Source organism: Nothoprocta perdicaria, unplaced genomic scaffold (assembly GCF_003342845.1).
Source record: "Nothoprocta perdicaria isolate Ctin4 unplaced genomic scaffold, notPer1 scaffold_13, whole genome shotgun sequence".
NCBI lineage: Eukaryota > Metazoa > Chordata > Aves > Tinamiformes > Tinamidae > Nothoprocta > Nothoprocta perdicaria.
Window position 1 is genome coordinate 1,887,102 of NW_020454427.1, and position 16,085 is coordinate 1,903,186.

Consider the following 16,085-nt stretch of genomic DNA (forward strand, 5'->3'; position numbering starts at 1 on the left):
GGTGGTAAATTGCCACTTTCCTCAAGAGGTGAGTTCATCCTTGTTTCCTGAGCGAAGGACTAGACTAGGAAGGAAGGAAACTGGTACCTGTGCTTTTAACAGCTTTTCCATCAGCTCTGATACCACTGAGTACTGGAGCAAAAACACCACAGATCTTCCCAAGGACTAATGGGGAAGTGCAGATGACAGCAGGTTCATGGCTTGTAACCGAATTATRGATGTTCCTGAATTATTTACAAATACTGCAGTGGCCCCAATCAAATCTGTGTAGCACTTAACCAAAAGTGCCATATTGGAGACTCTGAAAAATTCAATCAGCCATGTTAATTAAAAGTATGTATTTGCCTTAAGTGTTACAAATTCTCTCAAAAAGGGGCATCAGGACTGGTACCAGTGAGGCAGTGTGTGTTGGTTTTTTTTTTTTTTTTTTGGGGGGGGGGGGGGGGGGGGATCACCTTTGAAATACGGAAAGTAGGTCTGAACAATTAATGGCATTTTGCAGTGTATTTTTGTCTTCCTACTTTGTCATACTTTGCCCTTAAAACTCTTGCRGACTTTATCTTGTTTATCTATCTTCACAAAACTGGGAATTTGGAAACTTCTAATCCACAAATTTGTTTCAAGAGCAGAAGGTAGTCACAGATTTGACTGTACCATTTGACTRTATAGGAGTGATTCCCATAGGAAGTGCAAGATAATAGTGATAAGAATTCAGCAGTGTAACATTTATTTTGGACAAAGAGAAATAAGAGCGCATATCAGAGACTGTTTCCAAAGAAGATTAACATCTCACTACCAACATATAAAACTATTAATGTGTAAGGTTTATTGCAATTATACATAGTTTACTCACTCTGACTATGCTACAGATTTTCCTTCTTTTACAAGTGCCATTCTGAATACAAATCCCTGGCTTTTGGTTTATGTGTATGCCAATGTGTGTATAGACCTGCAATATCTTTTGGCTTTATGGTACCTATGTGTTTCCAAGCTGGATGCCTGAACTAAATGGATCTAGACCTCAGAGCATTAGCAGGCAGCTGCATTCACCTCATCAATACCTAGTTCCATAACTTCTTTTTCTGATGCTAAAAGTACATTATTATACTGGGTGGGAATAAAAACAAATCAAAAAAGAACAAAMCTCCCTGGTATTGAGCAGTTACCAGGAGCGACAGAACTTCATTTTGAGATCCAGTCATTTTTGTTCCTGCTCTTTGACACTATCATTGTGGGAGTCCTGGAGGTTTTTGCATTTTTAAACTTCACTTATTGAAGTTTGATCTGCTTTGCGCAAGACATTAACAAATCCATCAAAGGCTCTTTTCTTCTTAACAAAAAACAGACCCTGACTTAAATTGGTCTTATTTTTTTGATCGAGGTTTTCACTAGGATTTTGGAGATTGACAACCATTGTAGGATAGTTTTCCGGTGCTGTCCAAGTGGTGTCGTCCTCTGTATCACTGGAATCGGTCTTTCTGGAGTCTCTCTTTCCTCTAGTCTGTGGGAATGGCAATGAACTGTATTGTATATTTGCAATGAAAGACCTTTGTGGGAGTGGTGAGGAATATGCATTTTCCTCACTCTGATCCCACTGGGAATAATTGTGTGTGCTGAAGACGGATTGCGCTTTGCCAGAGCAGTCAGGATGATGCGAAGCTGCCGTCATGTTGTGGGACTGCGTTTCTGGAGGCAGGTCAGAGCTGGTGCCATCCTGCACTTCCGTGTGCTCCTCGTGTTCACCTTTAGTAAGGTCTTTTTGCATGGTYTGTGCATTAGGTGCTTCCACTTGCTTCCCCTGGGGTACGGAGTCATCTATGTCAGGAATAACCATAATGCGCCCTTCACCTGTGCTTTGAGTCGGAGGTTGAAGAGTTGATTCATCGGTGGCTGTGTTGGAAGACTTTCTAACAACCTGACCGGAACCAAAGTCATCGGGTGCAAATGTAAAATGAACCTTCTCGGGTGTCCTCATGTGTCTTCTTAACGTAATATCCTCTTCGCTATTATCCTCTTCAGAGGAACTCCGCTCTGTGCTCTCAGCACTGATGTCTGCTGCATCTTCCTCCTGCTCCGTGGGCCTGAACCGCTGAAAGTGCTGAGCTTGAATGGAAAACTGGGACGGTGACAAGTCGGCCTCTTTGGCAGGAGCATCCTCTGTGTGTGAGGCAGACGTGGGAGAGCGTTTTGAGGAAGCTGACGTATCATTAGAACTTGTACTGTGTTTGCTTGTAGAACCAGAAATGAAGTTTTGAATTGGTGACTCTGGATGGGTAGAACTCTTAAACATACCAGGAGCTTTTTGGTGAGAGAAAATGATTGTGTTCGAATCAGACTCATGGTCGCTGTGCTTGTCAGTGTAAGGCGATTCTGTTTGAGACGTGCTGCTGTCTGATCCATAACTGGCAGTGATGTCGGAATCATCCTCATCCGTGTTCTCGCCTTTCCCAAAGGGCTGATGTTCAGCAGCCGGGCTGGGAGGCTCGGCCGCTGCTGAGGACCTCTCTGTTTCGTTGTTTGCATCGGCTTTTTCTAGCGATGACTGACAGCCTGAGAGGGTGTTGCTTGGAGGTTGTCCCAGCTCAACATCTGATAAAGAGCTACAGTCGCTCATTGTAAATGGGACCCCTTCGTCTGAAGAACTGTCCCCAAAGAGGTCTGCCAGATCCTCCTGTTTGGTAGCACCTCCTCGCTTGTAATATTCTAGATCAGAATTGTCACTTGCAAGGTAGGCACTTAAATCCTCACGATTTATATGTCTCTGGCAACTGTTYGGTAAAATAAAATCTCCTGCATCACTGATTTTATCCTTTCTGTTATTTAGACCAAGTTGTGTTTTGGGTAGAACTACTGAAGTGCTTCGGGACTCGGTATCGGAGATCACCTCTTTCCATTTGGGAGAATCTACCGTAGCCTCTGTAATTTCAGACTGCAGATGAGACTTGTTGGTTATCTCTGTGTTCCTGGGGTTTTGAGCATTTATATGGGTTTGCCTTCCACGAAATGGAAGGGCGGTCTCTCTTGCGAAGGGTAAATCTGAATGTGAAGGCTCAACGTGAGCTGAGTACGAGTCAGCATTCCGTCTGCCAGGTGTGGGAGGGAAGCTGCTCCTCTCCAAGGCTTCACTATTTGCATAGTTTGAATCTTCATGTAACGAAATGTCCTGGCGTGTCAGGTTTCGTGGTGCTATCTCATGACTGTCTCCATAGTACATCTCAACAGAAGATTGTGGATTAACACTTATATAATGGTTGTTCCTGGCGGTAGCTGCTTTGCTGTTGGCAAACACTGATTTGTGCTTTGCTTTGGTCTCATCAGTGCATGGCTTCTGGTCCTCTTCCCCAGTATTGGGTGCCCCTGTGTTACTATAAATGACACTTTCATGCAAGCTAGAGGTTTGTGTAGGAAAAAAGCGTGTGTTTTTTGGAGAATCTTCATCACAGATGAACAGATTGCTCCGTGTGTTTGTTGGGATGCTTGCAGTGCACTCTCTGCCCAGAGTTTCGTTGGAGAAGGCTTCGTTGGAATAAACATGCTGGGAAGCTGAGCGCTCGCTTCCGCGCATGCGGCTCCACAGCTTCCCAAGGTAGGGCCTGGCGAAGGCGCCCAGGCAAAAGGCCACCACAAACGTCACCAGCACCGACAGGCAGGTCGCCAGCACAAGGTCTTGCCTCGTCGTTCCTTGCCTAAAAACAGTGGTAGTATCCCGGGTTTTTCTAACCAAAGACCTTGAAAGCYTTTCCTCTACCTGTATATCGTAGATGAGAAGTTTCTTTCTTGTTGTATTAAAAAAAATACACGTATAAAGTCCTTCAGCAGTTCTGTCAGCRTTGTGTATTGCTAAATTACTCTCTTTCTCCAGTGTCATGGGAGGAAGAGGAGCATCTCTTGAAATTCTGCCTACAGGKGTCCACCAAAAGACCCCATTACCTGAAATAAAAGAAAACAAAGTAAGTCTACTTTGAAAGTAGAGAAGAAGATTGAGAGGCAGTTTATTTCTATAAAGACACTCTATGAACATCTTTGAGACATCTAACATTGTTCTTATGAAATGTTTTTAATCTATGCATAATAACTAGCTCTTGAGCCAAGTATCTGGTAATCATCTCACTTTTGCTCTGCACAGAGCATGCAGCACATTTTCTATATCTAAATAATGTTTTCTGTATCTGAATATTATTTAGATAGAAATAGAAAGAATAGAAAATATTATTTTTTCATTCTATTTTGCTATCCCTATTAGAAACACTGTTGCATCCCTTACCATTTTTCTGTATGCCTCAGCGTAACTGCCCCTTGGCTATTAATCACACTAGTAAGAAAAAATGCCCAATTGTCTCTTGTATCCAAGCATTAATGGATTTATAACACTTCTTTAAACTTATTTGTAAGTTTAAACTTATTTTAAGCATTGCTTAAAAAAAGAAAAGTCTTACCAGAAGACTAAGATATTTTTGGGAAAATTCACTTTTCAGAATTCTAACTGATATAATACTTTCTAAGCAAATAATTTGCCTGGTTAGATTGTTTCTCCATTCTTTTTGAACCAATTTCTTCTGTGGGCATTTGAATTTTAGCAGTGTGTGGCTGGAGTCCATTGTACATACCCCTTGTGTTATCCAAGTGGCAGTTTAGCACAGATGTCTTTCCCGTTGGGATTACAGTTGTTTTAAATGAAACACTGTCATTGCAGTTTAAATTAAAACTTGAAAGAGACAGAAGCTTCCATAAGACGTTGACAGATTTATTGTGTGAAATACTCCATCTTTTCCTCGTTGAGTCAAGAAGAAAATGAATTAAATATTTGAAAGTATTTAGATTGCAGTTGCATGTGCAGGGATTATTTGTTGAATCCACTCCAAGTTGAAATATGTTCAAGTTGTTGAATATCTGTGGTGGGAGTGTTGTCAGAGCATTTCCACGAAGATCCACAACCTGTTTGGAAATAAATCATTCAAAAATAGTTAAGTTTAGAATGGAATCTGAGCTGGTGCATTGTCAACATTAACTGCTTAGTGTAGTGGGCATTTCTAAAGAAATGAGAACAGAACAGCTGCTTAAAATTTAAATATTGGGCTAAGCTTTTTGAGAGGTGTGCTGTATTTAGCTCTCATTGTTGAATAGTTTTGTGTGTGTGACTGGACTATCACAGGTTCCCATCATTGCCATCCCTTGGGATCATTGCCATCCCAAGAGGGAGCGACTCTTCAGTAAGGCCCTTGGGTGCAGCAGAGGTTTCTCTTCATGAAATGATGCAAAAGGGATGAGTCCTGAAGATGCCTTGTGCTTTCTGGTGGCTCTGTGATCGCAGACGCGGCCTCTGGGCCACRTTTCCCCTGAAGCCCCTGGAATTCTCTCTCGTCTCCACTGAGCGGCAGGTGACGGGGATCTGTGGTGCCACTTTAGGCTTTGAGGCTTCTTGGATGGTATGGAGGGGAAACGTATGTGTGTGTATGTGCATGTGCAGAGGGAACGGGGGACAACAGGGCTTGTGCTTGGGTAAGGAGGCAGCGTGGGGCAGCGCGGCCCCTGCCCCGGTGCACGTCCCTGCCGTCCCCATGGCCCCTGCCTTCGCACAGCCCYGCTTGCTGCCAAAGGGTGCTGGCGTTTTGATTTAACCTGTTTGTGTGGCAGAGGAATGTGGTAACACTATTCTGTGCACACAAAAATACGTATTTTGGATTGTAAAATCGGAAGAAACGGTCTCGTTAGTATTTTAATCCCCTCCAGTAGGTGTCAGAGGAGGATAATGCTTTAATACTTCGTGGGAAAATGACATGATGCRTACATATGTGTGCATATGATGTATACATATACATAACACTGAAATGACTGAGGGACAATTTATGCTTGGCTGAAGAATGAAGGATGAGTAGATAAAAGTGCGTATTTGATTAAAGCACTTAAGTGTATTCCTAAAATTAATGCTTTTCTGCTTGAGACCCTCTTTCAACTCGCAGAAAATAGTCTGTCCTAGACATCTTCCATACTGGCTTGGACATGTTTCTGGGTGTATCTTGTTCTTCTCTCCACAGGGCAGATGTTGAAAAGTCTGCAGTGCGCGGTGTAGCGTAGTGTGGTGAAGGCAGTTGAGATGCTGGTGGCAGCAGCAGCATCTTCGGGAGTTTATCTGTCTTGCCAGAAAGCAGCTTGCAGCATAAATGCCTCTTTATTTGCAAAACCTAGCAGGAAAATAACGCTGCTGTGCACAAATTAAATAGTAGAAAGCATGGTGTTTGGATGGATAAATAGATCAATGTTGCGACCTTTGCTAAAGGAAGGATCCTGCACGAGGTGAAATTATCGATTAAAATTAAGTTCCATCCTGTAGTGGATCCACAGSCAGTAAACATCAGTTTTGGAGATGGTGCCATAGATGAATGTTTTTATTTTAAGTATGTATTTTGTATGGTTTGGGAGTGTGGGTGTTTATGTGTTAAGGACAAATATATGTTCTGTACAAATAAAAATTATTTGCATCACTAGCTTTAACATACTAGTACAACTACAAAAAAAAAAACCCTCATATCTTTGTTGAATAGCTGATAACTGGTATCTTGAACACAGATTAATATAAAACATGTAAAACAATATTACAATTGTTTCTAACCTGTAAATTGTTTAGATCCTTGAAAGCTTCTGGGTGAATTTTAGTTATCTTGTTGTCTTGTAAGTAGATATTCCTCAGTTGTGAACAGTTTTGAAAGTCATTCGCATCAATTTGCAGTATGTCATTGGATGCCAAGTGGACAGTTTGTAAAGACTGCAACATCCCTAGTCCTGAGGGAAACAAAATTGTTTGACACTTTATATTCTTATTTTTTTCATGCATCAGGCAGCTTTTAAGAACTTCTTTGGTGTGGTATTTCTTCAGTTATTGTCTATGGCAGCCTGTGGCTGCAGGCTGTGATTTATTATGCCTTTTTTATGCAATGCTGTTACCATTTTAAAAGTTGTATAGCATCAGCAACAGGCGCTTCAGTGCATGTACAAGTCAGTGCGTGCTTTCTGAAACTCGCGTATCCATGAAGGCAGTAACATGAGCATGGCCTCTGTACCTCGAATGTGCCTCTTTGGAGAATTAGGGATGGGAAGGGAGGAGTGTGGAAAAGGGTGGAATATACCCCCCTTTTTAAAATCATAACATGTTAATGGTAAAAGGAAGGGAGAGAAGCAAAAAATGCTAAAACTTTTCCTGTTCTTTGCCATCTCCATGTGTGTTTTTCATACATAGAATTACTTGAACCATGTTCATACAACGTAAAGCTGACTGAAAGCTGCGACTTGTTTGTGTTGATTATGGCTGTGTGCCTGTGAAATATTAAACAGATCAGTTCAATTTCCAGTAATTCCCAGCGTTTCCGGGTAGGGACAGCGTTTGTCTTGCATGTGTGGCTGCTCTGAAACCCAAGGGTAGCTCATATTTCTAGGACGCTGTGCAGGGAGCCTTTATAACTCCCATTTGCAAATTCCAGTTTGAAGGCTGGCACCTGATTTTTGGCCTCACCACAATTCTGTAATCTCTCTCTCTCGTTCTCCTAACACTTTTTGCCCTTGGGTTTACGGGCAATGTTTTGGAGAATGAAAATAACATTCTGGACAACTACTTAAATAGTTGTATATAACTAAGTTGTAAATACAACTTGGCAGTATAGTAGCGTGAAGTGCAGCAATATGATTTGCTTTTAACATTTAGAAATTACTGGAATCTTGTACACTCAAGTGTAATCTTTCTGATCCAGTATGACATCCTATATATCCTATATACATTGTTATATAGCAAAACAATCAGTTTCTCATCAGTATATTTTATAATCTGTTTCTGTACTTTCCATAAGGAACCCTATAGGTGCCTACATAAACACCTAGCAAAATATGAAGCGTAGCAGCTTACTGCGTGCCAGAGTTATTTGGTATCAGAAAAGGGGGAAGAATGGACCTTCTGGAACTGTGGGGAGCTTCAGCTCTCTTTGAGATAAGCCTTTCTTTCCCCCCTGATGTTTATTAGGTTCGAGGCCAAAGAATATGATGATGTTATCGGAGGTTGGTAAAATTCAACAAGCAAATATGTGTGGGTTGCTCAAACTGCAGCTTTTGCTTTATTGGAGCATTTGATGAATCAGGCGAGTTGCCTGTTTCTGAGGACACAGGCTGCAGTGCACCGAGTCCAGCTCGGTGACCAGGAAATACCCCCTACAMGTCTGTAAGTTTATTGAAGAAAGTTTACTGAAGATTAATTCCCTCTCATTAATAGGTGTCACTTTGGGAATGTTCTCTGAAAACACTAATAAAAAGATAGCAGGATTTTTTTATTTTTTGGACAAAATGTTTTCCTGCCTTTGTGAAATATTGAAGTGGGAGCAACTTAGGAGTACTGACTTTCTTCTGAACAGGAGTATGAAATCCTTTATCTATCTTTTTTTTAATTATAAGATTTACAATAGAGACTTGGAGGCTGGTGTTTTAATTCTAAATAATTCTTCTAAATATCTAATAAGTATCATATATAATATGGTGTCTAATTCTAAATATGTATCTAAATACATATTCTAAATATATATAAATATTCTAAATATGTATTCCAAATATCTAAATATTTTTACTTCCCTATGAAACAAGGGAAAATACTTCCTTGCTGCTGACAGGATGATTTTATTATTGTTTGACTGTCTCTAAGGCAACATAATTACAAACATTATACCCTTTTTTTGAAATACATTTGCACTCAAGTGGAACCTGCACCCCTCCCGAGCACAGCTAACTGCAGTGGTTCTGCACTGAGGATGGATGCCGGTGGATGCAGCTGCGTGTAAAAGGCCCTGCTCTCAGGGCATTGCCGACGGGTTTGGGAGCACTTACCCTGGGGAACGGAGCCAAGGCTGTTCCTCTGGAGTGCCAGCGCTCTCAGGGAGGGCAGGAGCGGCCTGGCGTCTCCCTGCTCCGCGGGCGCTGCCGCGGGGAGGCCCAGCGGGAGGGCGCTCAGCGCGTTGCCGTCGAGGTTCAGAGTTTCTAAGGAAGGCAGATTCCTGAAAGCCACGGCGAAGGAGAGCTCCGAAATGAGGTTGTTGCTGAGGTTCAGGTGCTTCACCACCCACTCCTGCTTTCCGCCCGTTGTGCGCAGCAGCGTCCTGATGTTGTTGTGACTTAGATCAGCTGTTAGCACTGCTAGTGCTACATCTTCGGGAACAGCGGATATTCCAGCGAAGGAACAATTCACTATGAGATTCCCTTCCCACCGGCAGCCCGAATGATGAGAAGTATCAGAAGGGATCCGATGTGAGTCGGTTTCCGCAGATCCAGGAAGGATGAAGTAAAGGAGCACGGCTATGACGTGTAGGTGAAGGCTCTCCATTGTGCCCCTATGCAAGATGTCAAATTAAGGTAAGCTCAATGTAACTACAATCAAATACAAAGCAGAAGCACACTCAGAAACAAACAGCCAGCACCCAAACCACTGCCACTTTTCTGCCTTAAACACACACTTTGGGAGCCTGGGCTATTTTTTCAGAAAGCACRTTCAGAAATACCCACCACCCTCTGCTTATTTCCAGACCAATCCTAAATTTCTTACTTCTTCCTGTCGTTGCCTTGAGGACACTGTGTTGCAGGAACTCCAGAACTGAAAGTAATGGAGACTTCTGAACCAACTTCTGGTATCATTCACTATTATCAGTGAGCAAAGTCCACTGGTTGTACTGTATGACAAAGCTGCGGAATGGCGCATAGTTAATAACCATCTTCACCAGCAATAACATGACGTGTCTTTAATGAGATCACATTCTTGAAAAAARCACTTCTAAACACAGTTTCTTTTAGAATTTATTGTTCCATTTCAAAACAAATGTATGAGAATTTCAGAGCTTATTGAAACAACCCCCTCTTTTACAAATGCGGAGTTCTTCAGATGTACCTTAAAGTACTCAGTGCTGCACTTGAGGGCATCTGCAGGATCACACAGTGCATGTGGTAATAAATGTGTCACACAGTGCTTGAAACAAGTACAAGGAGAAAAAAAGCACAACAAGGGGCATGTGTGGCATCGACACTTCTTCATCTGTAGTGAAAAAATATGTTAATAATAGCCAACTGGTAACTAATTGGTACCTGCATGATTGGATTTGTTAGGTTTATGACTAAAAATCCACACTTAAAAAAACAATTCTCCAAACATACTTCTCAAACCGTAATTTAAAAGTAGCTTTGTGACACTTTTCCAGCTGTATTGCACAGAGTATTTTMATAGGAGTTTTGAAAATTACAGGTAAAGAATCCAATGGCAGCACACAGGCATCCCCGTATTCACCAGCCAAAAGCTGTACATAGTCTACTTGATCAAGGAAGTTTTTTTTTTATTTACCAAGATCTATTTCAGCTTCGAGGGTTCTGCCGATACTAATAGCAGTAAAAGAACAGAACTTCTAAAAACATTATGGATTGTTTCTTCCCCTTAATACTCTTTAGGATACCGGTCAGAGCAGGAGAGATGAATGCATGTATTACCATGATTAATACTAAGTGCAGTAAAGTTACACATGTACTGTGTAAAATGTGAGCACTTTTACTTGCTTACAGTACCTTTTGTTACMTTGAGAGCCAGGGCTAATTTGAACAAAAACAACTTAGCATGCAATCTTTATGCTCTGCCTTCACACAATTTTAATTACACCCTCCCCTCATGGGACTTTCTGTGGGGTGAAGGGCCTGACCTATAGATTCCCCCCCTCTAAAATSACTTCCACCTCTTTACCTCCTACTGCCTTCCAGTCACAGGCAGGAATTCAAACCGTAAATAGGAAGCCCTTTGCAGCAGGCACTGCCTTGTCCTCTGTGGAACTCTGCCTGCTTTGAGCTATAAAACAAGATTGTAATTTGCCTTCCCATAACAAGTGAAAAATTCAATTATGAAGTTAATATGTAACCTCTGCACAACTTCTGGGAAGCAAAGTATGTGTTTATCTGGAAAAACTTGTCAAGYGCTTCTCCTGTCACCTCTGCACCCTCCACGGTGGTTACTTGATGCTAGTGCAAAAAAACAAACAAACAAACAAAAAACCCAAACCCACCCTTCCACATGGGGGGAAGGGTGTATTCTTACAGTACACTGTTCTGTTTTTAGTACAAAACACCTTTTTAATTTATAAGGCTATTACAGTCTCTGTAAGGTAAGTACATCATACACCAAGTTTCCCTTTTGGTAAATTCAGATACATGTTAACTGTGGTGTTGTGGGATCCTATGTCATTACATTTAGATTTAGACCTGCACTTTTATTAAATTCAGAATGTAATTCTGAGCTTCAGTAATGCAGTGGTACCAATATTCATTAAAAAAATTTAAAAAAAAMCCCACAAATCTAATCTCACACTCTGCTGCTTTTAGCCATGCTGTGCTTTAACTTATCAGCTGCTAAAATAATGAATTAATATATTTGCATTAAAGCACTCAGGAAAACACTTTTCTTCTACATAATAAGCAAATTATCAGTACATTTTTTTAAATGTACTTTGAATATAAATAAACTTTATAAATACTTCACACACATCAAGCAAGTGTAGAATACCTGAACTGCTCAGACATAATGGAACTTGAGAAACATGTAATTAGTTTCCCCTCTTACCAGATTGAAAATTCAATTTTAATTTTGAAATTCTTACTGTACATCACTTTTTTTGCAAATATTATTCATGGTATTTTTTCTCTTATAGCTTATTGAGAGTCTAAGGCTGAAGTAAAGCAATATTTGAAAATTAATCTGTGCTTGTCTGCCTTAGAGAGAAATCTATCAACTTTTGGCAAGAGAGAGTAGAGGACATGAAGTTACCGCATCAAACAATGCRCCAACATTTCCTACTCAAGTACCTCAAATTGGAATTTTTGGAAGTGGGAGACAAGACTAAAAAACAATAAAAAGCTTTAGAGCCAACTGAAGGCAGGCAGTATCGTTTCAAAGATGAAGCTGCCTTTAACTATATTTACTGTTCCCAGTTCAGGCAGGTACTTCAGTGTGCATGTGCACTGAAACATGCTACAGCACCCAAATCAGAACAAGGACAGCCCTGCCGCTGGAAGGAACACTGCTAGGCATAACCTGTGCTTAAAGCAAGGCCGCAGACTCGGTGTTAGCATGAACCGCCGTCACCGCAGAGCAGCTGGGAGGCGGCAGGAGCGCGGGCGGCTCTGCGGTGTCGCTGCGCCCCTCAGCGCGCCGCTCCGCAGGGGTTGGCCGCCGTCTGGCAGCCCATGTTGTGCCCCGTCACCTGCACCTTGAAGAGGGTCCCGTCGGCGCACATGCACAGCTTGAAGCGCAGCCAGTTGCCGTTGCCGCCGTGCTCCCCGTGCGAGGAGCTGGGCAGCCGCGCCGGGCTCACCATCACCGTCCCGTTCAGCACGATGCTGCTCTCCTGGCGAGGGGGGGGAAGGGCACACGCGTGAGCAGGGCAGCCTGGCTCTGAAGGGGACAAGTTCAACCACTCAATCACTTGTCCACTAAATGGACAAGTTAAACCACTAAAATTTGGCTGTAGGACTCCAGAGAACACTGTCTTTAAATCTCTGTAAGGGAAGGCCTCGCTTTTAAGTTTAGTTTGTGACTAACATCCGCCGCTTTCGCCATTATAACCAGGAAAGGACTTTGGTATTCCAGAATATTCTGTTCTACTGAGACAGACCAATGTAGTACGATATGTAATTCTTCATCTTAGGGAGCTATTAGCCAATACAGGAAATCTAAAAATGAATGCATGGAGTGGAAATCAGGATGTGAACTCTTACTTCCAGAGGCACGTGTTTTTATCTCTGCCCTCCCCTTGAACGTTTTTCTCACTTTAAATGCTGTACCACCTTCACCTTGGTGAAAGCTCAAGCTCAGAGCCCCAGGCCCTCCTGTCCACCCTGCTCCTCGGCCAGGAGCAGCTGCTTGCAGCAAATCTCACAGCAGTGCCTGGGGGGTTCCCTGCGTGCCTGGTTCAGCACACAGGCCCACAGCTCAGCTCCAGCTGCCTTGGGAGGCTGCAGCATTTGCACTTACAGGGGAAACCACCCTTACGTGAAGCTAAGCTGCTCCAGTGCTCATCTGGCACTTACTGCTCTAAGCTCCATGTTGCCTCCCATGCGGAACTCGATGGTCTTGCCCGTGATGAAAACACCTTCGTTGCCACGGACAATGGCGCGTCCATCAACCTTTATGTTCAGATCGCTGGTGGCATTGCTGGTAATCTAAGAACATGAAAGACAAAACAGAGTATTGCAGATCACTAAAAAGTAGCACCTGGATTTGCTCAAATATCTTTCCATCACTTGAAAAATATTGTTAAATAATATAATTAAAAAAACAATATATTTTGCACCCTTCTCCCACTATGCCTGTAAAGCTGCCACCTATTTGTTACTTTGCTAACATATAGAAACAAGGATTACCCAAGTTTGGAATATATAAAATAGCTTGCCTATCATTCGATTGCAAGAAAAATGMCAACAACTTCCATGGAAGAATTATATAAGCTATATAACTGACCCTGGTATCAAAGACAGCTTCCTGATCAGACGGGATTCTGCTTGACCCTCTGTAAATCTGCTCCAACTACTAACATGATACAGTAGGACTATGGACTGCCAGCCCTCTGAAGGCCTTTGCTATGAGTGATGCTATGAAATAAATGACTTTCAGTCTTACCTTGACACTTTTAATGCAACCATACTGATGTTTAGGCTTTTGGGTCTTCTAATAAGAAGATGTTTAGCTTGGAAGCCTTAAGTTAATGGAACTTCTACAATGCTATTGCTGTTCCCTGCACTTCCAGTCAGATTTTTTAAAAATCTGTTTATAATACCATTTATCCAAAGCGATGCATGAAATTCTATTACTTAGTTTTGTAATTAGAAATTTAGTAATTAGAAGCAGAAAGCTTTTTGGAGATACTCTGTTTTTAAAAGTTATCTGCACAGATTCATAAACGCTTAATGAAAACTTTCTWAAAGGTTTTCTAATCCTAATAAAGGAGTTAGCATAGCATTCTAGATGTTATGCTCATTAATAATATCAGTATTAATTAATTTTGTACTTTTAAAGATGACTTAGATTTTCGAAGCTGCATTTTTAGCCATATTAATCAAATTTCTACACACGCTGGAAAGATCAGATTACAATAAAACTTATTATTCTATTATGAAGGAAATTCTGTAATTAACTTTTGCAAAAAGTAAGTGATGTTAAAAAATAAAAAAGTATACCCTCTCTGTAGAAGCCTTTTGTACATTCAAGATTTTAACTCCACTTGGCAGATGAAACTCGTGAGTTTCATAGTCTGTGCTGAACAGGGTGTTTTGTGTCCGTGGGTCAACAAACTCCATGCCAATGTCGCTGGTAATAGAGGTTTTGTCCTTCTCCACACTGAGCTTTGTCGTTCCTTGCTGAAAAACAATCTTCAGAAACAAAGTCTTAAGTTAATGGTGCTTCAAAGGTAACGTTTAGGCACAATGTGCGCATAACTCCATACTGTGGCTTGGAAACTTTCGCTTGAGGATATAACTTACAGGCTGGTTATTTCCAGTAATCACCAAGTCTTCGTTGCGTCTGCCTCCCACGGTGCTTTTATACAGCGGGTGTATAACGCCCATGTCAGAGACCTGCTTAAACCTCAGCAGGCCGCTCTCGTGGAACTCCATGCTGTCACAGCCATTGGGACCGATCCGAATCACGGCCCAGATAACAAGTGTAATCTGAAAGAGAAAYACATATTTCTTAAAGCTTGTTTTGATCGTGCAGGTCTTCCTGTACTGTATTAGTACAGTGCTATTACTGTACTAATAGATATTATATTTAAAATAATAATTAATGTTGGGTCCCCTGACACTGGATTAGTGATGTCTAAACTATCTCCACAAAATATCTAATCTTGTTCAGACTACAAAAAAAAGGCAAGAGGGAATAAAAACGAGAAGGCTCTAGTATATATTGTTTTGCAGCCACGCTGTTTATTAAAGASAGAAAATTTACTCCAATCAAAACGAGATGCATCCCAAAGCTGCTCGCGGCCTCGGCGTTATACTCACGATCAAGTTGACGACGGCCAGAATGAAAAGCAGGACGATGACACAAATGGCCAAGTTGCCCTTCCTGCCACGCAAGCCTGTCTTGTGGAGGCGATCCTCGTCGATGGGGATGTAGCCCGCCTTGAAGTTACTGTTGTGCTCCTTGTTCACGTTCCTGCGCTCCACGGCCTTCTCGCGCATCGACTTCTTCACGGGGCCGTTGGAGCTCTGCTGCAATCGGACACCGGGCAACACGGAAAAGAGGAAAAATCAGGCAGCAAACTCATTACTGGAGCATACAGAATATTCAATACTGTATTTAAGCATTTATCCAATGTGCATAAATGAAATCTGTGTGCAATCTGTGCCAAGACTACCGCTAATATCAGAAGCCAGATATTTGCAGGCCATATATACGTGTTTTTAGGACTCTATGGCATCTGATATGAACTGCTGCAGCTAAATAAAAAGGATTCAGCTGTGAAGAACATCACGTTTTGACCTCTTGGGGGTGATGCAATTGGGGTGATGCAGGCCACAATTTACCCCTGCACAAGATTCCAGCTCCCTCTACACTAGTGCAGGAGCCTCGGGAGTTAATGCACAAGTTTCAGGTGTGTGGTGGGAGAGGGGCAGGAGAGGAATGGGAGCTTTAGGGCGCTTTGATCGCCCCCGGTTTACACTCAGCCTCTATTACCTGCATGCAGCATTAAGGGGAAGCACGGTAAGGCCTCAAGCAGCCAGGGAGGGAAGTTCGCCAGCAGAGACCTACAAGTCTTGAAGTGACCAGACTGCCAAGTGTATCCTGTCAATTTGACCGATCAACACACAGAAAACTCCCACAGACATTCACAGCACGAGACATTCAGATGCACTTTCACAACTACGCACAAGCTGCATAGCTGCACCTTCCCCGACTGCAGGGGCTGCCATCCGRGGCTGCTGTTCACGCAAGGGGCCGATGCTTCCACACGTTAGGTTTGCTGCTCTGAAGGGGATCCCGGTACGCCCGTCCCGACGGCGGCAGCCAGCGCAGCCACGGGGACTCAGGGCGC

The 16,085-nt window shown here is 42.4% G+C and overlaps 2 protein-coding genes across 2 annotated transcripts; both read right to left on the reverse strand.

Annotated features, from left to right (window-relative positions):
* Nucleotides 1-1,162: 1,162 nt before the first annotated feature.
* On the reverse strand, nt 1,163-9,974 carry LRRC66 (leucine rich repeat containing 66). Its single transcript, XM_026033626.1, has 5 exons — nt 9,572-9,974; nt 8,860-9,359; nt 6,611-6,780; nt 4,608-4,935; nt 1,163-3,930 (listed from the first exon to the last, which is right to left on the reverse strand). The coding sequence occupies exons 1-5, from the start codon at nt 9,658-9,660 to the stop codon at nt 1,259-1,261; spliced, it is 3,759 nt and encodes a 1,252-aa protein (XP_025889411.1). The 5' UTR covers nt 9,661-9,974; the 3' UTR covers nt 1,163-1,258.
* Nucleotides 9,975-11,072: 1,098 nt separating this feature from the next.
* On the reverse strand, nt 11,073-16,001 carry SGCB (sarcoglycan beta). Its single transcript, XM_026033535.1, has 6 exons — nt 15,922-16,001; nt 15,052-15,261; nt 14,533-14,718; nt 14,230-14,421; nt 13,084-13,215; nt 11,073-12,401 (listed from the first exon to the last, which is right to left on the reverse strand). Exons 1-6 carry the CDS (start codon nt 15,961-15,963, stop codon nt 12,198-12,200), a joined length of 966 nt encoding a protein of 321 aa, XP_025889320.1. The 5' UTR covers nt 15,964-16,001; the 3' UTR covers nt 11,073-12,197.
* Between the last annotated feature and the right edge of the window lie 84 nt (nt 16,002-16,085).

What these genes read in the sequence shown, in the direction of transcription:
- SGCB (XM_026033535.1), bottom strand. Translation starts at nt 15,963, where the DNA reads ATGGCAGCCCCTGCAGTCGGGGAAGGTGCAGCTATGCAGCTT. An exon ending in TGGCCGTCGTCAACTTGATC is followed by an intron (nt 14,719 to 15,051) that starts GTGAGTATAACG and finishes TTTCTCTTTCAG; the next exon opens with ATTACACTTGTTATCTGGGC. An exon ending in GCAACATGGAGCTTAGAGCA is followed by an intron (nt 12,402 to 13,083) that starts GTAAGTGCCAGA and finishes CCCCCTCGCCAG; the next exon opens with GAGAGCAGCATCGTGCTGAA.